General features: G+C 48.3%; 1 protein-coding gene across 1 annotated transcript in view; it reads left to right on the top strand.

Annotated features, from left to right (window-relative positions):
- Positions 1-22127, top strand: part of LOC138583117 (ATP-binding cassette sub-family A member 9-like) — a 2332105-nt gene that overhangs the window by 2286613 nt on the left and 23365 nt on the right. The window contains exon 38 of the mRNA XM_069655077.1: positions 13566-13621. Within this exon, the coding sequence (XP_069511178.1) occupies positions 13566-13621 (56 nt within the window). The remainder of the gene's footprint in view (positions 1-13565; positions 13622-22127) is intronic.

Raw genomic sequence — 22127 nt, 5'->3', positions numbered from 1 at the left:
CCTTCATTTCCCACCAGGTACAACACCGTTTTGAGTCTTGAATGGTCAAAGTGTGATCTATTTAATTATTCTGATTCCAATACCATATATGATATGATATGATAGTTTATTTATATAGCGCCTATACACAATGTGTTTCAAAGCGATTCAAGGCAAGGAAGGGAACAAGGGAAAATACAATGACATTCTTACAGGCCATGAACAGTAAGGATGTGAAATTAACTATCGTACTCGGCCTGACGGCATTTCAGATAGTGCAAGAGCTAAGACATAGATAAGGAAGGGAGGGAGAGAGTGGGAAGGAAATGGAAACAGACTGGTGCAAGAATGGTGGGGGCACAAGGGAACATCACGGGGGGACCAGAGGAGGTGGGGATGGCCTGTGGGGACAGAGGGAGTAACACATATACATATCTGCAATCTTTAAAAAGAACATGTCTATCATACAATTAGTGCTCTGCGCATGAGAGCTATAAGACTAGCTCTGCTCTGTCTGATGTTGCATTTGCCAGCTCTCAGTCAATCCTTTTTCGATATTGGCTACCAGTCCTAGTGACAGTGCCCACCTAGACATAACTGTTCCTGCGAATCCATCTAGCAGTCTATAAAGCACAGTTATAACACACTTGGCACCACAAGTCCATTAGGAGGAACCAGTGCTGGACTCTGCCAGATGTGCCAAAAGGCACGGAGCGCTCTGCAAATAAACAAACATAACATGGCCTCCATGAGAAAGATAAGCAGACCACCCCTTTAATGTTTTGCTTAAGATCAGCCCGAGTTATCAGGCTCGGACATGTAACAGGACCATCCGAAAATGTATCCCTCCCTTATTTTCCCAAAACTTGCTGCAGTGAATTTATACCCACAGTGTATCCATTCATAGCGTTACATAATCTGTGAGCTACCAGTTTGGCTTTCTTGTAATTCTTACATGAGAATAGGTTGTTTGTAGCCTTTATTTGGGGCTAATATTTGATATCCTCCAACATGATGTTTGTAATCCCAGTTTAACGTTTATGAAGTTATTTGAATTGGTGTTTAATAACCAATGTGACGTATTACGTATTACCAGAGAGAAGTATTGCATTGCACTGTTTCTCCAGCATGGGGTCTAGCATGGATTCATATGCTCATGAATATTCCCTGTCGTCAGGCTGTGAATCCTCTGTACATTTAAAGCAGTTTAACCATAAGCTAATTAACTGCTTGTCTCCTCTATAGCTTATCAGTGTCACTTTGTGTCTACTGCCCCAGCCAATGACACTCTTCCTCCTAAGCTCCACCTCTGGTGGCCATCTTCAGAGTTATGCGGCACATTTCATGTGTTGGGAGTCCTCGTGGTTTGCTCCTCATAAATCGTTAGCTTTTAGCAGTTTTTTGCCTATTTTGAGAAATGTATTAATCTCTTTGTGGTCTACCGTCACCTTGTGACTAACAGCGTCAGGGACCCGTGGCCGGAGAAGATCCTCAGTCCAGCGTCGGATCGTCAACTCATGGCACCACAGATGTTCAATTTGCCGGTCATTTTTCGAAGACACAGAAGGACCGCCATCAGTGGTAGGTGGCGTGGATCGAAGAGTGGAAGGCCTCTGACGCGACCTCCGGGTATAGTCATGCTTATTTCAGGGCTGGCAGGTCCAAAGAATGTGCTCTCTCCAGTAAAAAGAGGTTGAGGTCCTTTGAGAATGCTTCCTTGGTGAAGATATAAAGAAAGGTTAAATCACATGCTCCTTCGTCTTCCTCGAGACCTAGTTCGGAGGGAGGCCGGTCACCATCACCAGCCGTGTTGATGGCTAGCCTACCAGTGGTGGTCTGCCTCTGTCCGTGAGCAAGTTACTGGCATCAGTGGCCAAGCACAGGTCTTCGTAGAAGAACTTGTCATCGAAGGACCCATCATAAGCTCCACCGTCCTCAATGCCGTGATCGAAGGAAGCCTCACTTCATCCACCAGGGACCGTTGCACTGTCAATGATCGTCCCATCAACAACTCCATTTATGAAGTCTACTCTTACTTCAATGGCTGCAACAGCAGAGGGTCCGTCCACGACCAACACCTTTACCACTGCCACGGTTACCACGCCCAGGGTTTCCCTGCCGCCTAAACCTCTATCAGCGGTTCCGACGACGCTCCCATCAACAACTGCACCTTTTCCTGCTGTGTAGGCTCCAGTCGTCGCCACTTTCTGTAAGGGCTCTGATTTAGTGAGAGACACGCCTCCAGCTCTGGAGTTCCTGCCTAGGCCCAGCAAAGGCTGCACCACTCTTCATTCTAGCACCTCTGGGATCCCCCAGAAGGTCTCCAGCATTCTACACCAACTCTGAAGAAGACCCTTCAGACGGATGAGTTCGATGACTACGTTCCCGTGGATGGGGTACCCCCGGATGTGGAAGCCCCTGTCAGGGCCTCATCTCAGAGATTGGTTCTTTCCACTCTATAATATCAAAGGCTCCCAAGCTAATCAACCTGGTGCCGGAAGAAAAGAAAAAGGACGGTTTCCTTTTTGAACAGAAGAAGTCCTCCAAGAAGGCCATCATAGCGGTCCCCTTGTTGGATGACATATGGGAGAATGGCTTAGCGGTCATGAAGGCTCCTAATACCACTCCTGCTAAGAGTAATCAGTTGGAGAAGAAGTACCAGGTTCCAGACTCAGCTTCTAAGTGCCTAAGTTCCCAGCCCTTGCAGAACATGGTAGTCTCGGCCGCCGCTAGAAAGAGGTATTCATACCCCACTTCTTCGTCCATGGTTCCTCCGGACCACGAGGGTAAGAAACTAGATGCTGAAGGAAAGCGCATCATCTCTACGGCAGCTTCAAGAATTAAGGCCTCCAACGCCCTTGCAATCCTGTCAAGGTACGAAAGGGAGTTATTGTATAAGTCGGTGCCCATTCTCGGCCTTAGCCCTTACCACGCCATCACGGTCGCTCTCGACATAGTGGATTCCAGCTTTCACCAGATGGGGAATGGCGTGGCCCTCCATCACCAGGGTTTGCTCAAAGCCACCAAATTCTGCACAGATGTGCAGACCAAGGTGGTTGACATTCCTTGCGATGGCGGCAGGCTGTACTTTCGTTCTTCTAAGGGGAGAGTCTCCAGGTCTTCAAAGAGTTTCACCACCCCCTGTCATCAGCCCTCCCACTCTACAACCTTGGAGGCAGTGGACCCCAGTGTCGTCATCGCCTCCCATCCAGGACGCAGACGCTGAAGCAGGCCTGGACCGGTCCAGGACCCAGGCCCCCACTTCTGCACCCCACTGGGAGTCTGTCAATCAAACTTTGTCGATCAGTGGTGAAAGATCTCCAACGACAAATGGGTGCTCGATGTCCTTCAGCAGGGGCACATTTTGGAAATCCAGGAGAGATTCCCACACATTCCTCCTGTCACGAGGCAAGAACTGCATGTGACTGAAGGATGTTCAAGCCATGCTAGGCAAATACTCAATAGAACCCATCCCTCAGCGCCTCCCGGGCTCCGGATTGTGCTCCAGATTCTTTCTGGTACAGAAGTAGTCATGGTGGTAGCGCCCAATCCTAGATCTGCGGCACCTCAACTAGTTCCTCAAATCCCAAAAGTTCAGGATGGTCACTTTGCAGCACATACTCGGCCAACAGGAGGAAGAGGATTCCCTGGTGACACTCGACTGAGAAGTTGCCTACTTCCACATCCCCATTCATCGCAAACACCAGAAGTTCCTACGGTTTGTCATTCAGGGTGACATTAAAAGTTCAAGGCCTTGCCCATCGGCCTAAAATCGTCCCCAAGAATATTCACCAAATGCCACAGTGGCAGGGCATTTGAGCTGCAAAGGCATTCACGTTTAACCTTAACTGGATGAATGGCCCATCCAGACTCATGCATGCTGGCAAACCTGCACACTGCGGAGACCAGCCAACGTCTAACTTTACTCAGATTCTCAATCAACTATCCAAAGCCCTGCGTAGTGCCATCGTAGAGCACACTGTTCCTTGTTGTCCATCTCAACACAGTCTTGTATCTGGCGACTCCCTCGGAAGAGAGGCTGAAGGCCATCCTGGGAAAGGTCCAATGGCTGTCGAAAGCTTTTGTGGCAACAGTCCAGTTCATCAAGTCCCTGCTGGGGATGACGTCTTCCTGCATCCATCTGGTCCCCTTCTGCAGATGATACCTCTTCCAGAATTTTTGGATGCCAGGTGGCAACAAGTCACTGGCACAGGGACCGACAAGATCACCCTCGATCGGGCATTCCGTCAAGCCCTGCAATGGTGGTCTGTTCATCCACATCTCTCACAGGGCACTCCCTTTGAGATCCCTCCGTATCAGGCTACAGTCACAACCAACACCTCTCTGAAGGTTTGCAGAGCCCTCACAGGACATTCTCTCACCAAAGGCCTCCGGCTCCCGGAGGAAAAGATGTTGGACAGAAACGTCCACAAACTGCGGCAGCCATCTGGGCTCTCAAGTCTTTTCAGCCTTTGCTTCAGAGAAAGGAGGTGCAGGTCTTCACAGCCAACACCACCACCATGTTTTACATCAGGAAGCAGGGCGTGATGCGCTCTCCCGCACTCTCCCTGGAAACACAAAATCTGTGGCATTTGGCCATTGCTCAGCGCATGTTCCTCATCCTGTTTCACCTGGCAGGCATCAAGAACACTGTCTCAGACTCTCTCAGCAAGGAGCTGTGGTCCTGCCACGAATGGGAGCTTCAGCAGGTGCAAGTGTGTTATCTCTTCAACGAGTGGGGCCTCTCTCAGATAGACCTCTTTGCGACAGCTAGCCAATGCTAAGTGTCAGATGTTTGCAGGAAATATCCTCAGACGAGGAGTCTGTGGGATGCTTTCTCGTTCCTGTGGGAGGGCCTCCTCTGTATGCATTCCCTCAAAATCCGCTGTTACTACGAGTGATCAACACACTCAGATGTTGCCACTGCAGGATGATCCTCATTGCACCGACGTGGCCCAGGAAGATCTGGTTCTCAGAACTTGTCCATCAGTCGGTGGTCGCGGCCATCAAGGTGCCTCCACTTCTCGACCTTCTCTCCAGAGAGGGAGGATCAATACTGCACCATGAGCCAGCATCTCTGAGCCTCACAGCCTGACTCCTGCAGCCTTAGAATTTTGACCTTATTTACTGCATTTGTAAAGCAGGAAGATCCTAGCTAAAGCCAGGGACCCCGCTACATTGGCTTGCTACAAGCACAAGTGGAAGCGATTTACGATGTGGTGCCGACCGCAGAAGATTTTGCCTCTGCAGCTTCTTCCGTACCTGCTCTCGCTGTCCAGGGTTGACCTCGCCCATGTCTCTATCAAGGTCAACCTGGCCACCATATCCCGTTAAAAAGAACAACCCAGGAGGGAAAGGAGGGAAAGGATCACACGGCAACAAGAACCAAACTAAAAAAGAATGAACATGATTTAAGTCATAAACACCAGGGAGGCTTTAAAGCTAGAAATGGTATGATAATTTGCACATAGCAAATTTAGATCTGCTTTGGTGCAAATTCAATTTATAGAATCAACTTTTCACATATTGATTAGTCTAGGCCATTATGCTTGTTATGATTCTTCAATATTTAGTAAATTTTGTACGTTTAATGATTGATTGTTTTCATTGATTACATATTCATGATTCTATATGTATGCTAAATAGACATTGTTGGATATATACACCTAGGAGTTGGAAGGGCGTTGGACATCTAGTTAGACATTTTTCTCCCAGGTGTTTCCTTCCCTTCTTTTCCTCCTTTTTTCTCCTACTTGCTTTTCTCCAACAGCAACATATTAGATCTTTATTGCTGCCTTCCATTTCTAACTGCAGCATGAGTTATGGTGAAATATGCACTTTCACTTTTTGCATTAAATTCAAATTGTGCACTATAATGAATTGTGTATTCACATGTAATTTTATGATATATTATGCATTCATTTTGTCCAATAGTTTGTGCCTATGGTTTTTTTGATATATGATGAATACATTTGTTAATTTATTAGTTTCATTGACTTGGCCTATTTCCTCTCTGGTGTTTATGATTTAAATCATGTTTATTCTTTTTTAGTTTGGTTCTTGTTTCTGTGTGATCCTTTGCCTCCTCCTGGGTTGTTCTTTTTGACTGTACCTTCTCCCTGGGTCCAGGTTGTAGGGGTTGCCCATCCTTGGCTTTATAACGCTATATCCCGTTACACATGGAACCCAGGCAAGCTCTCCCTGTGCTCGCACAGGCTCGTTAAGGAGTTCCTCAAGGGCCTCTTCAGAACATTTCCTCTGGTGAAGGCGGCAGCGCCGGTGTGGGAGCTCAACATGGTACTGTTGTTGTAGACCACTTACCTGGTGGCGATCACCTCAGCCAGGCACTTCAGGGAGATACAGGCCCTCTCCTGTAAGCCTCTCTATTTGTCCTTCCATGTCATCCTTCTCCAGCATTGGATCTTTCATAGATTCACATGCTGTGAATATTCCCTGTCGTCAGGCTGGGAATCCCTGGTTACTTTAATTTAGTACTTTTCCTATGGAAAAACTTTTGACACCTTGAGAGTCCCCTCAACATCTTTGTGGGTGCTTTTGGTCCCTACCAATATGACCTTGAGTGTGTAGCTCCGCCCAAGCAGCTTTCCCTACTATTTCAATCATCTTCTTAGCTGGTGGGATTCCTCAAGTTCTTCTCTTCACAGAGAAATCTTCTTTATCCTCAGAAAATATATTTTTCGACAAGACAGTTAATCCGGAACAACCGATGACCCTTCGGCGGCAGCGGCAACGAACATGGAGACTGTCAGAACCAAAAGATCCTTATTCAGGGCCTGTGGTACATGCAGCCTAAAACACTTTTATGAAGGTGACAGGCATGTAGACTGTATATACTGCCTATACCCTAATCATTCCTCAGAGGAAGGCGATATCTGTCAGGGTTTCTCTGAGAAACCCTGTAAGGACAGAAAACATTGACTAATTTGCTGGCTAAAGGAGGGGGCGTACCCGGCGTCAGAGGCAGGCTCGTCATGGAGTGGTAGAGCTACCACTCCCTCTGAAAAGCGATTGCCATCAAACCATATATCCAGGTCGGAAGAACGACCTACGAAAAAACAGAAAACACAACCAATACAAGGTGAGACGAAATCGTTGACAAGCCACGACAAGGCGGCCAAACATTCCCGGTCTCTTTCTCAAAAGAAACCGGTAGGCCACAAAGGCTCACGGTCCGTGAGTAAACCGTCACTGAAAAACCCATTGATGACAGTGACGATAACCAAAACGAGACCATCGTCGTCAACGTCTCATACGAGCAAGGGCTCACGCCCGTCAATGATGTCGACCTCCAAAACAACCTCACCGACGAAAGGCAAGCATAAGGGCAAATCGTCCATGAAGACTCCACCTTCATCGACAAAGAAAGAACACCACTAGTCGTCGGAGTCCAGTACTTCCAGAGAGGGGCATAGACACTATTCCAAGCAAGAGTCATCAACGGCATATCCTTCAACGACGAAATCGGGGCATCACTCGTCGACGGTCCACTCGTCGACGAAAAAAGGAAAATTGCCAGGCAGCAAGAACATATCAAGCAAGCACCCTAACAGTACACACACACACCTGCCAACGCATTCTTTCATGGTCCCAACCAAAGAACATCCTGAACTACCTATATTACAGCTGCGGGAGGAAAGTGTACTATCCTGTGCTAAAGGTATACTAAGAACCCCAACGGAAGAACCTAAGCAACTCCCTCTGAGTGTATCACCGATAAAATACACCGAAATCATGCCTGATGAAATTCTGCAACTTGAGATAACTTCTGACTTTGAGCCTCCTAGGGAGGAGTGCCCAGGAATGACAGATTTGGATTCCGAAGAATTCACGGTGATCCAATCTCACGCACAGGACAGACCTGCCATTAGGTCCCAATCAAGAGGGGAAAGAACACCAGTAAAGCAGCAAAGCGTACCCCTCGGGTTTCCCGCTACACCCTCGGGAACAGGGGAATGACGCTGACATACCTACTTATAAACCCACAGTCTCTGCTATCCCTGCAAGTACTTTCAACTCTGAAAAGTCTATTGGGACGACTCAACGCTAGGCTTCCACCGACTCAACCTCACGTGATCCCTCAATACATGGGAGACCAAGTAGCGCCAAGTCAGCAGGTACAATTAGTTCAAGGAAGAGGTCAGGGGCACTTGTCTCAAGACCACACCAAATGCTATCGCTCAGCGCACAGGTCTCAATCTTCAGTCAGGGCTCCTTCTCCACGTAGAAGTAGTCCACTAGCACGCTAACAAGAGGAAGGGGAACTAGTGGACACAGACCAGGACACTGATCCAAGGGATACGAGCTCTTCCACCACATCTAACTCCCCTCGCCAAGATGATACCTGGGATACACATGATACAGACAAGGAACACAAGGTAGTCCAGCACAGCCTTCCCCACCAGACGACATTGATACTTTCCACGCCATGGTCTCAAAGGCGTGCCAAGAATTTGGGTTGACGCCAGCGGAGGAAAAGAAAGACTGTTTTCTTTTTCATCATATGGGTAAGCGTCAAAAAGCTGTGTTTGCAAAACCCATTCTGGATCACGTGTGGCAAGAGGGATTGCGAACCCTGAAACACCCTTTCACTCTACCTGCAGTAAAAGGAAGACTAGACAAAAAAGTTCAAGGCACCGGACACGACCATGCAATGTCTAACCTCTCAGCCCTGACCGGAGTCGGTAGTGTCAGCTGTGGCAAGTCGCAAGGAATTTTTGCAACACAAGTGTGCTACACCCCCGGAAAACAAAGGCCGATAAATAGATGCTTTCGGCAAGAAGGTACTAACCATCAGGGCAACAAAAGTTAAAGCAGCCAACGCCCTGGCCATAGTGGCCCACTATGACCGCAAAGTATGGCACTGGCTGGCTCCCATCTTAGAGCATTTGCCCGAACAACAGCGAAAGGAAGGCATGTAAATTGTACGTGAGGGCGAGGAGGTCTCGAACTATAGTATAAATATCACAGTGGGCCTTGCAGCGAATCTTGCAGAGACGAGGTTCACGCAGATTGGTAATGGAGTCATCGTGAGATGCAACATAAGGTCGTGGACATGCCATTGTAGGGCAAAAACGTTTTTGGCGACAAAATCGACCAGGCTCTTATGGCCATAAAGGCAGGCTCCGATACTGCTCGACCATTGACTGCCTTACAAAGCAGAAGGTCTTTTCGTACCTTTCGGGGAGCCTCAGGTCAAACCAGGCTGTCTTCAACAAGAGACTCCAAAGGCTATGCAAGATCCGGCTACTACTCCTAGGCATATAGAAGGAATTACCAGTCTTCCCAACGCAACAGGGACTACCGCCAACCTCAACGCAAACGCGACTCAGCAACCTCGTAGAGAGGTAGGTAGAACAAATACCAGCAATGACTGCCCCAAAGATGCACCAGTGGGAGGAAATGTGGCCCTTCATATAGACAGGTGGTGACCAATAACAAAGGACAGATGGGTGCTAGATAGAATCCAACACAGCCATCTGTTGGAATTCATGTGCAAACAGAAACCCTTACCACCTGTAATGGTGTCACAAGCTGACAGCGTGGCTCCTCATCACGCCGAATTTGGCCACCTTGTCATCCCGCTGGAATGCCAGCACATACTGGCGGCAGCTAGGGCCCCTTCCACTAACACTTCGTACAACCAAAAGTGGAACAGGTTCTGCACATGGTGTTCGCAGCAGCCCAAACTGCAACCACTGACCAAAGAACAACAACAGGTTCTTCCTTACCTGCTGTAGCTGGCTAAGGAAGGTCTTGCTATCTCCTCCATAGAAGTACACCTGGCAACAATCTCCAGGTTCACCAGAAGAAGAGGGAAACCTCTTCTCTACAGCGACAGACTCCTCAAGCTTTTAATAAAGGGGCTATTTCGTGCTTTTTCACCAAAGAAAATAATACCACTGGAATGGAGCCTAAATCTGGTCATTGCCGGCCTCATGAAGCCCCCCTTTGAATCTCTCTCTTTGGTGCACGTCAAGTTTGTGTCCTGGAAAGTGGTGTTCCTGATCGCTATTATATCCTCCAAGCGAGTCTCTGAATTACAGGCATTAGTTGTGGACCCTTTGTACCTCTGATTTGCAAGGGACAAAGTAATCCTCCCCACCAATTCCCACATTTTCTACTTCTCCCCCCTTCCATGCACTTTTCCCCACTCCCTCTCCCATGCACTTGCACGTTCTCAATGTCACTGGGCCTAGTAAGATCGCTGTTTTTTTCTCCCCTGTTCTCCTCCCTTGCCTTGTCCCGCTTTGAAACACTTGTGTACGAGCACAATAGAAATAAAATATAAATTCAGTTCAATTCAATTACACTCCCTGGATGTTAAAAGGACATTAGAATACTACCTGGACTGGACAAAATCTTTCAGAGCAGCAAGACAGGGCTTTGTTTCTTTCGGACCCTCAAACAAAGGAAAAGCTATCACAAAGCAGGATATCGCAAGGTGGATATCCTCTGCTATTTCCTTCTGCCACGCAAAGGCCAACAGACCACTGCAAACTACAGCCAGGGCACATTCTACAAGGCTACAGCGGCTTCGGAAACTTTCTGGTCAGCAGTGCCCATCAAAGACATTTACCAGGCAGCAACATGGGCAGAGCCCCACACATTCACTGGGCCCTACTTCCTGCAACAACAGCACGCGGAGGACGTGCAGATAGGACGAGCAGTCCTTCAAGGGCTGTTCTAGTAAGGTAAGGCCCGCAGCTTCTGGTGGTTTTCTTGAAGTTAAGTTTGTACATTTCTGGCATTGCCATAGAATGCAGAGGTTTTCAAGTGTAGCTCCGCCCAAGCAGCTTCCCCTCAGATTGTAACCACTGAAGCTGGAGGATAGCCCCTGGTAGAGGATGTATGCCTGGAGGGGAAGGATGGAGGGCGCATGTGAATCTATGAAAAGATCCAATGCTGGAGAAGGGAGTAGTTTCTTACGTGTAACTCAATTTCTCCAGCGTTGGTATCTTTCATAGATTCACATGCGCCCTCCATCCTTCCCCTCCATGCATACATCCTCTACCAGGGGTTATCCTCCAGCTTCAATGGTTACAATCTGAGGGGAAGCTTCTTGGGCGGAGCTACACTTGAAAACCTCTGCATTCTATGGCAATGCCAGAAATGTACAAACTTGGGCGGAGCTACACACTCGACGTCCTATTGGTAGGGACCAAAAGCACCCACAACGATGTCGATGGGACACTCAAGGTGCCAAAAGTTTTTCCACAGGAAAAGTACTAATTTACAGTAACCGGGGATTCCCAGCCTGAAGATGGGGAATATTCACAGCATGTGAATATATGAAGATACCAACGCTGGAGAAATGGAGTTCCAGGTAAGAAACTACTCCTTTCCTTCATGCCAAAGGGATCCGTCGGACTTTCATCTCAACAAACGTATTGGCGTTGCCAGTTTTCTTTGCAAATCCTCTTCGTCTTCTGAAGGGGCGTTGCATTCGCTGGATGTTGCACATTCCCTGAACTTCTACGCATTTTCGAAAGAAGTGTCAGCTTTTTGTCAATTTTGTACATGTGGGACATGGGAAGGCTCTGTCTAAGGCTTCCATCTCCAGGTGGCTCTCCGGCTGTATCATGCATTGCCATCGTCTGGCCAACAGACCACTTTCAAGCCAGCTGAGAGCCCATTCCACCAGAGCCATCGCATCAATGATGGCGTTTCTCTCTGGTGCTCCCCTGCTCAACATCTGCAGGGCTGCTACATGGCTGTCTGCGCACACCTTCGACAGGGATTCCATGGAGGAGTCCTGGGTCGGCCAGGCAGTGCTACGCAACCTGTTTGCTTGAGGTGAGTCTGTTCCAGAGCTAAGTGTATTGTTTTTGTGAGCCTAGCCACCTCCCGTGATTGTGTTTATGTACTGCTGTGTAATCGTATTCATGAGCATGTAAATCCATGCAAGACCTATGCTGGAGAAGGAGCAAGCTTCTTACCTGTAACTCTTGCTCTCTAGCATGGGTCTTGCATGGATTCACAGGCAAACCCTCACTCCTTTGCATCTTTGGCTCTTCTTGGTTCCTACTGCCTCTAAACGTGTGCTACCAAATCTGAAGTTGGCCACCAGGGGTGGAGCTTAGGAAGAAGAGCGTCATTGGCTGAGGCAGTATGACCCAAAGTGACACTGATAGGCTATAGATGAGACTAGGAGTTGTTTAGCTTAAAGTTAAATTGCTTTCATTTGAGTGTCGATTCCCGGCCTGGCGACTGGGAATATTCATTGGCACGTGAATCCATGCAAGACTCATGCTGGAGAGCAAGAGTTACAGGTAAGTAACTTGTTCCTTCCTAAACTCAGAAACAGACATCCTGGTCATGTTTAGTGAGAAGCGATGCTTCACGAGGCTGTCTAACAATGTAAATACACCCCTTACGATTGCAATAGAAACAAGACTGGTGCTCTTTACAAGTTTGGCGGTGTGGGTGAAAATTAGCAGTAACAGAATTCCCGCCACTTTTCCCATACCACCGTACTACGAGTATGGCCCTTGGGTGGGGGCCTTGAGTGGGTTAATTCTCCCACTTTCCTCTGAAAATATTCCTAGAATATATTTCCATGTGTGTGCGTATTCAGTGCACAATTGCAGTGGATGGTTTTCCCATTATTGTGTTATATAGTTTATGGTGTTTGGAATAAAGCCATTTGCTAATGTCGATGGAGTATAGTGGGTAATGCAAGTGCTTTGACAACAACCATATGATTGTGATGTAAAAATGGGGGGGTCAGGTTTGCACTGAGGGTCCTATTTCTGTTGTTCATATATAGCCATCGTGCAGTAAGCAGGCCTATCATTATAGTATAGAGTTTATTAATACCCGGCGAAAGTAAATCAGAATGTAACAAACAATCTTATTGGCCCTCGCCAGGGCTTTACCGGACCGGGAATCCCTTGGCCGGGATTCCTATCCTTTGTTCCCGGCGGGGGCCGTGGCAGCCCCTCGGTAAATGAGGAGGCTCAAAATGGGGCAATCCCCACTCCGAGTCTCCACACGGGTGGCGGCTGCCATCGGTCCCCGCTGGGGATTCAGGTAAGTATTTCCTTTCTTCAGCCCCCTCCCCAGCAGACTATCCCCTTCCTCCCAACCCCACGTACCTTCTTTTTTCTCCTTTTTTGGGAGAGAATGTGCTGAAAACACTTCTGTCCCCAGCGCATCTACTCCCGATGTCCGCCATGGGAAGGGAAAACGGCATCCGTTTTATTTATTTATTTCTCTGTTCCATACGCCACCGCATTTCGGAACAGATAAAATGCTATTAATACCCTGGTCTTGCGGGCCAGTGTACTAATAGCAATTGCTTATTGCTTGGATCACACTCCGCTCCATAGGACAATATAAGTAAGATTGCTATGTTTTTGCATGCTGAACAACAATGTATTTACCAATCTGGCCACGCTGTAATGAGAAGAGAATGCTAACGATGTATAATTTCGCTAGAACAGTGGCCTCCTTTGTGGACAGTTAATGTGTCAGAGTATTGAGTAAAATAATACTTAAACAGTTGCATAGTCACATTTTGTATGCGGTCTATAACATGTCTTTTTTTAATGCTTCTTCCTACATAGTTAAGCGGACATTTAACCTGGAGGAGTACAGCTTTTCCCAGTCGACCCTGGAACAGGTACAGTATGAAACTTTAACTTTGCTTTAACCGCATGTGTCAATCGCAAATATGCCCTGTGCTCTCACTGCTGGGAATTACAGTGACTGCCCACATGCTTTGCAGCGATCTATGAAGGTTAACCGATTTTTTTTTTTTTTTTTTGCCAAATGACATTTCACCGAATTTTCTTTTGCCGATTTTTTTTCACTTTCTCCCGCACTCTCCCCCTTTCACACCTCATTCCCGCCTTGTATTTACCATACCCAAACGTACCATCAATAATTTTGCAGGGAAAAAGAAGTTGGTAAAAAATGCGGCAAAACAAAATTCGGCACAACTTTAATTCGGCCAAAGTGGATAATAGACTTTTGGATGCAGAATCGGTGTATTAACAAGAATGGTGATGAAGAGGAGTCTGCCTTCGCTTATTTATATTCATTTTTACTTATAGATCTTTGAAAGGTGAACGTTGTCCTATCAAGGCTTGAGAGGCATGCATTAGGTAGCAGACGGGTAGCAACATACACAAACTATTTAGAAAAGCAGAGTATATTGCATGACATAAGTAGATAAGTAATTTGAGAGTTTGTTATGGGTTTGCAGTAGACGGATTAGCTTAGATCAGCAGGTAACAATCTTGAAATTGCTCTAACAGGGAGCAAGTAAATATATTTGAGGGTCTAAGCTAGTAAATATATTTGAGGGTCTAATCCATCCTGTGCCTTCTTTTTGGACCGTGTCATGCCTGGCAGACCAGTAAACTATGTAAAGACTATTGTTATTCAGCTATGTCAGCATAGAGGATGTCCAGAAGTTGGTGATAAGCCTTCAGTACTGTGCTCATTATCTGCATCGGAAGCCCTTCGCTATTTAGGGTTTTGATTAGTTCATGTATTTTTTTTTCTTTTTTGAACAATTTTTTATTAATTTTCTTCAAACAAACATACAACCAACTTGCAGTACATGTCACAATATTCTGAATTTTACACAGGTCAATCAATGTCTACTGCATCCCCATTCCCTCCCTCTGTTCGAGCTTACTCTATGGCGCGCTCTGCAACTACTTCATGCGATGGGCATTCCATATCTATGTTTTCAACTGAGTCCTGGTCACTTGACCAGTCCTTGGCGGGACCATACAGTGTAGCCACTACCTATGTTCCACTTCCTCATCCCCTCTGATATTACCAGCTTCTTGCCACACCGCTGTTTCAGCTTCAGTCCATTTCTGGAGGTCTTTCCACCAGACCTCTATCCTTGGTCTGTGGCACGCCTTCCACCCCATGGCAATTCTGCGCTCTGCAAGTATATATGCCAAATCCTTTAATTTGCTCACGTGTTTCAGTTTGCGTGGTCAGGAGAACCCTCCCATCAGGCATGCCCATGCTGTTTCGACATTTATATGAATCCCTTTCTCGTCTAATCTATGGGCTACTTCTTCCCAGACTTTACCAATCTCTGGACACGCCCAGAACATGTGCGTCATCCCAGCGTTTTCTTCGCTACATTTAGGACACGTTTGCCTTTCCACGTTCTTAAATTTACCTATCCTTTGGGGCGTCATATATGCCCTATGGGTTATATGTAACTGTATTTGCTGTAACCTTGCATTCCTAGACACGTTCTTGTGATACCCTTGGGCCCGTTCCCACATCCCATCACTCATTGGAGCACCCACCTCTTCTTCCCAGTCCTGTCTTAGTTGTATCACTTACTTCCCTGCTTTGGACTTCAACAGCTCATATATTCTAGATATCTTGTGCCCTCCTTCTGCTATGTCGTACATTGTTTCTATGGCAGCGTCCGGTTGCTCCTCTAGTATTATTTCTGACCATGTCTCTTTAATCCGCTTCCTCATTCTAGTATATGTGATGTATTGCCCATTATGCAACCCCTTTTCATCTACCAACATCCCAAATTCCTTGATCCTCCCCTCTTGCATTACATCTCATACTGTTGCTATCCCTACCGGTTCCCAGTGCTTCCTAACCATCTTCATTAACTGGCCATATTTTCCCGTCAGTGTGACTAGTGGCGCTTGCGGGGAGCACGGAGTTGGGTTTTCCATGACCTGGCAGACTCTACGCCACACATTCCATCCCAATGTCGACATCTCTGGGCGTTCTCTCATCTCCCCTTTGGGCAGCCATATCACTTCTTTCAGAAAGAACGGGGCACATTCCAGTCTCAACAATCTGGATTCGGAGTTTGGATCTTCTGATAGCCATTTAGCCACATATAGTAGTTGGCTAGCTAGATAGTATATCTCATAGTTTATCAATTTTATGCCCCCTCTTTCATACGTGTTTTGTAGCTTCCAGAGGGCTATTCTATTCCTCGTCCCGTGCCAGAGGAAGTCCCTGCATATGCTATGTAGTTTGACAAAAAATCACCTTGGTATCAAATATGGTATATTCCCACAGTAGTGTAATAATCTCGGCAGAACCATCTTTTTTTTTTTTATGTTGAGTATGTGGCACCTACGACATTACCTTTCCATTTCCTTCTTACCACCTCCAGCTTCTCCATGGTAAGGTGGGTCTCCTCTAGCAAGGCTATGTCAATATGCATCCTCTTTAAATGCATCATCACTTTATTACGTTTTAGATAACTATTCAGGCTCCGAACATTCCAGGTCGCCACTCTGAGATTACCCGATGCCATCTACTCGATGTGCTCCCCCTCCGCCTTCCCTTCCAATGTCTTCCCTGATGACCCGTTTACATAGGCTCGTATCCCCTTCCAAACATCCCCTAACTACAAACCCCCAAAACCCTCCAAACACCCTGAATTCCCAAACCTCCCAACCTCCCGCCTCCCTATCCCATCCCAACAACACCCACCCCGACTGCCCCCAAAAAATGCCCAGCTCCATCCCTGGATCTCAGGCTCCCCTGCGTTTGGACCTACCCTGGAACCCCAGGCCAAGATCCCAGCAGGGTGTCACCACACTATTGGTGACCTAACTAATCTCTAGATGGGGGTGTACAGACTGGCTCTGTCAGGCTCCTTCATAAAGCAATAATCACAGTGCTCATGTCTTATTTACTATTCCAAACTGGTTCTACCGGCCGACGGGCCACATTACTGACTATAGACAAGTCCCATAGTTCCATGCCGCACTCTTTTCAGGTGCCCCCACTGCGCATTACTTAAAGGCTCCTTAATAAAGCATCAGTCACAGTGCTCGTGTTTCATTTTCTATTCCAAACTAGTTTACTGGCCAACAGGCCGCCTCACTGACTATAGTCAAGTCTCATAGTCTCAACCCGCACCCCTTTCAGGTGCCCCTATTGCGCATTACTTATCTCCTTCCTTCATCTGGACGTCCGGCTCCTGTGGGCAACCTTGCGTACCCAACCATCCCATGGCATCCTCCGGAGTGTCAAAAAATAGGGTTCTGTTTTTGTGGAAGACTTTAAATTTTGCCGGGTAAAGCAACATGTACTTATGGCCCGCTTCTTTCAATCTCCTCTTGACCGCTCCAAAGTTCATTCGACTCTGATGCACCATCAAGGTATAGTCTGGGTAGGCCGTTATGGTCGCAGCCCCCCTTTGAATTGTTCCCCCTTTGCGGAAGTGCTCCAGTATCTTTTCTCGATCCCGGTAATTAAGGATCTTGGCAATCACTGGCCTAGGCGGATTGCCCGGCGGCGGTTTCCTCGTCAGAGCCCTAGACAGGGCCCCTCCAGGTATCGCCTGCAACAACATGGATTCAATAAATTCCGTGGGATTCTGGCCCTCTGCTCCCTCCGGCAGGCCCACAATGTGGATGTTATTTCTCCGGGAGCGTCCTTACGCTTCCTCTGCCCTATTCTCCAAATTGCCCACCCGCTGCACCAGGGCGTGTAGTTCCGACTTGTGTGAGGCACAGTCTGCTGTGTTTGGGCTCACCTCTTTCTCGAGGTTCTCAGTGCGCTCCGCCAATGACCTGACATCCTGCCAGAGAAGGTTCACCTCCTCCTGCACCTCTCCAACCTTGCGGTCCAGTGCTTGGTTCAGACACAGCCAGTTCAAGCTTGGTTTCCCAGGCCAACTTAAGGTCTGCAATTGCGGCTAGGACCTCTTGATTCGTGCCCGCGGCTGCCATGCTACTCACAGGAGGCCTTTCCTTGCTCCTGGCTCCAGAGGGCTATTCTATTCCTCGTCCCGTGCCAGAGGAAGTCCCTGCATATGCTATGTAGTTTGACAAAAAATCACCTTGGTATCAAATATGGTATATTCCCACAGTAGTGTAATAATCTCGGCAGAACCATCTTTTTTTTTTTTATGTTGAGTATGTGGCACCTACGACATTACCTTTCCATTTCCTTCTGACCACCTCCAGCTTCTCCTGGGTAAGGTGGGTCTCCTGTAGCAAGGCTATGTCAATATGCATCCTCTTTAAATGCATCATCACTTTATTACGTTTTAGATAACTATTCAGGCTCCGAACATTCCAGGTCGCCACTCTGAGATTACCCGATGCCATCTACTCGATGTGCTCCCCCTCCGCCTTCCCTTCCAATGTCTTCCCTGATGACCCGTTTACATAGGCTCGTATCCCCTTCCAAACATCCCCTAACTACAAACCCCCAAAACCCTCCAAACACCCTGAATTCCCAAACCTCCCAACCTCCCGCCTCCCTATCCCATCCAACAACACCCACCCCGACTGCCCCCAAAAAATGCCCAGCTCCATCACTGGATCTCAGGCTCCCCTGCGTTTGGACCTACCCTGGAACCCCAGGCCAAGATCGCAGCAGGGTGTCACCACACTATTGGTGACCTAACTAATCTCTAGATGGGGGTGTACAGACTGGCTCTGTCAGGCTCCTTCATAAAGCAATAATCACAGTGCTCATGTCTTATTTACTATTCCAAACTGGTTCTACCGGCCGACGGGCCACATTACTGACTATAGTCAAGTCCCATAGTTCCATGCCAGACTCTTTTCAGGTGCCCCCACTGCGCATTACTTAAAGGCTCCTTAATAAAGCATCAATCACAGTGCTCGTGTTTCATTTTCTATTCCAAACTAGTTTACTGGCCAACAGGCCGCCTCACTGACTATAGTCAAGTCTCATAGTCTCAACCCGCACCCCTTTCAGGTGCCCCTATTGCGCATTACTTATCTCCTTCCTTCATCTGGACGTCCGGCTCCTGTGGGCAACCTTGCGTACCCAACCATCCCATGGCATCCTCCGGAGTGTCAAAAAATAGGGTTCTGTTTTTGTGGAAGACTTTAAATTTTGCCGGGTAAAGCAACATGTACTTATGGCCCGCTTCTTTCAATCTCCTCTTGACCGCTCCAAAGTTCATTCGACTCCGATGCACCATCAAGGTATAGTCTGGGTAGGCCGTTATGGTCGCAGCCCCCCTTTGAATTGTTCCCCCTTTGCGGAAGTGCTCCAGTATCTTTTCTCGATCCCGGTAATTAAGGATCTTGGCAATCACTGGCCTAGGCGGATTGCCCGGCGGCGGTTTCCTCGTCAGAGCCCTAGACAGGGCCCCTCCAGGTATCTCCTGCAACAACATGGATTCAATAAATTCCGTGGGATTCTGGCCCTCTGCTCCCTCCGGCAGGCCCACAATGTGGATGTTATTTCTCCGGGAGCGTCCTTACGCTTCCTCTGCCCTATTCTCCAAATTGCCCACCCGCTGCACCAGGGCGTGTAGTTCCGACTTGTGTGAGGCACAGTCTGCTGTGTTCGGGCTCACCTCTTTCTCGAGGTTCTCAGTGCGCTCCGCCAATGACCTGACATCCTGCCAGAGAAGGTTCACCTCCTCCTGCACCTCTCCAACCTTGCGGTCCAGTGCTTGGTTCAGACACAGCCAGTTCAAGCTTGGTTTCCCAGGCCAATTTAAGGTCTGCAATTGCGGCTAGGACCTCTTGCTTCGTTCCGCGGCTGCCATGCTACTCACAGGAGGCCTTTCCTTGCTCCTGGCACCTTCCGGGCCAGGCGGCGTCCTGGCGTATTAGTCCAACGTAGGCTGCTTCCCTTTGAGTCTAGGAGGTTTGTTGGACATGGCGCTATTATTATGGGTCGTGGGTCTGTCCCGCCAGTTGTTGTCGCAGTTCCAGCGGGGGCAACTTGCTACAGTCTGTTGCGTCCAGGGAGGCCACCTCAGGAGTGTACCAGGCCCAGCCCTTATTCACCTCAATGGGTTGTGCTCTCCCACGTAATTATATGAGCCCTTTCTTCTATACCTTTATGTGTCACAGGGATATCCTATGATTCGTGTCCGGATCACCCGCAGGTAACTGCTACAATTAAAGTTCCCAGTGTCCGTTGCCAGGCCACACACATGGGCCTTGTGGCCACTATTCACTTCTTGAGTCACTCTGCACCGGGCTTGCTGGCCGGCTAGCGCGTGGCCTCTTGTTCATGGGCCTCTTTGTCTCTTATCAATTCCTAGGGCTACACACCCATTGGGAGCATTGTGTCTCCGATGGCCAGCCAATTTGCTCCCCTCCCTTCTTTCTTGCTGTTGGGCCAGTGCCAAGGTGCTAACAATGGTCATGCATCTGGCCCTATGATTTGCACCATGTAGTGTGTTGCAACTGTACCAGGGGTAATCATGATGCAGTGTAGGTTGTTGTGGTCAATTCATGGACTCACGGATTCAATACTGGCTTGTGTATTTGCTAATCCAAATTATAGTTTGCATACATGCATTTATCCCTTTCAGTGCACGTTTGATGACTTGCCCCCATTTGCTTTTGCAGCTCCCCCCAGCCGGATCCCTTCACTATGTGAAGCGCTGTGCCCGCTCCATTGTTCAGCTGCTTACTTTGTATTCCGACTTGTGTTCAGCCCACAGGCCCCGCGGCATCCGTGCGGGCCGATGCCCGTCACAGTTCCTTATTCTGTACGTGCCTCTGGGCGCAGGCTGGAGAGAGCCCGTGGGCGGGCGTCTCAGTCCCTGCACCGCAGTCCGGTCCACAGCGGTCCACTCAGGGCCGGGGTCCGCCTCTCCCCTTGCCCACCAGATACTTTGGGGCGCCAAACCCTCTCGGGCCGCAGGTTCCGCCTCGTCTTGCACGACTCCGGCGCGGTCTTAGCGCTGGCAGCCCCTCCGACTCACGCCGCCTGCAGTGGTTTTCACCTGTCCCAGGGCCACGCGGGGCACTTGCACTCGCAGGTGGCACGCTTCAAAGTGCACTCTCCTGATGCATCATTTTTTCCCATGTCCATCCCCCATTAAGCTCCCCCATCGATCCGCACATCCCGTCTTCTTTGTCTCGGAAGGTCGCCATTTTTTCCCTTTCAGGTCTTCATCTGCTCAAGACTTCACGCACCTCTGGCAGCCGTTCCAAAGGTCTTGCAGGCTCCAGATTAACAGCGGGTGCCCTCCATGCATTCATAGGCTGATGCTTGCATTTTCATGCTCGCCAGGCCAGTGCAACTGCACTTTTTCAACGGATGATTGTAGGATCAGTAGGAGCCTCACGATAAGCACGTCTGCTTACATGGCCCTGTAGCCACGCCCCCCTCTCGGCAGAACCATCATCTTCAGCATTGCCCCCCTTCCCATTGTTACCAAGGGGAGTTTCTCCCAGAACCTCATGCTATTTACCATGTTTCTTACCGCCTTCTCAGTATTGTGTTGATTTTCTTCCTCCACCGTATGGTAAATGTCTATCCTGAGGTATCTAAACGTGTTTGTTTCCAATGGTATTTGTAGGATTGGTAGCTGGTCTCGTGGGGTCCCCACATACCTGCCCAGAGGAAATATGCATGACTTTTTGGGGTTCACCGCTATACCTGATAGCGACGCAAATCGCTCCATCACCTCCAGGAGATAGTGGAGGTTCTCTAGGGTACCGTAAATAGAGCAGCATGTCATCTGCATACAATGAGACTAGGTGCAGCTCCCCTTTAATGTCAATCCCATTATGTCGTATTGCTGCCTCAGATATATATCCAGAGGTTCTAGCGCTAGGATGTATAACAGCGGGGACCACGGACATCCCTGTCTAGTGCCCCTACTGAGTTGCCACCTCTCCGATAGTATCGCTCCCATTTTAAATCTGGCCAGCGGTGCACTATATAGTAATTTGACCCATTTAAGGTACCCGGGCCCTATCCCATAATTGGTCAGAGCTGCCATCAACCAAGGCCATTTGACTGAGCCAAAGGCTTTTATTGCATCCAGTGATACAATCCCTATCTCACCAGAATCCCCTTTCGTATGTTCTATGACTCGATGTAATCACCTGAGGTTATTAGATATGTTCCTGTGAGGGACATATCCGGTCTGATCCGGGTGTATGAGTTTATTAATGATCACTTTCATTCTATTTTCCAGCACCTCTGTGACCATTTTACTATCTTGGTTAAGCATCGATAGCGGTCTGTAAGATCCACAATCTTTGCCCAACTTATTGGGTTTGGGGAGAGAAATAATGATCGCCTCTTTTAGGGATTCTGGCAATATTCCTCGTTCAACATGTCCAAAAGAGGGGGAAGTACCTCCCCACTATACGTTTTATAAAATTCACTAGGGAGTCCGTCGGCCCCCGAGGTCTTACTAGTGGACA

This window comes from Ambystoma mexicanum, chromosome 3q (assembly GCF_040938575.1).
Source record: "Ambystoma mexicanum isolate Mex_15411 chromosome 3q, UKY_AmexF1_1, whole genome shotgun sequence".
NCBI lineage: Eukaryota > Metazoa > Chordata > Amphibia > Caudata > Ambystomatidae > Ambystoma > Ambystoma mexicanum.
The sequence above is the reverse complement of the archived record's forward strand: the minus strand, read 5'-3'. Positions and strand labels throughout refer to the sequence as shown.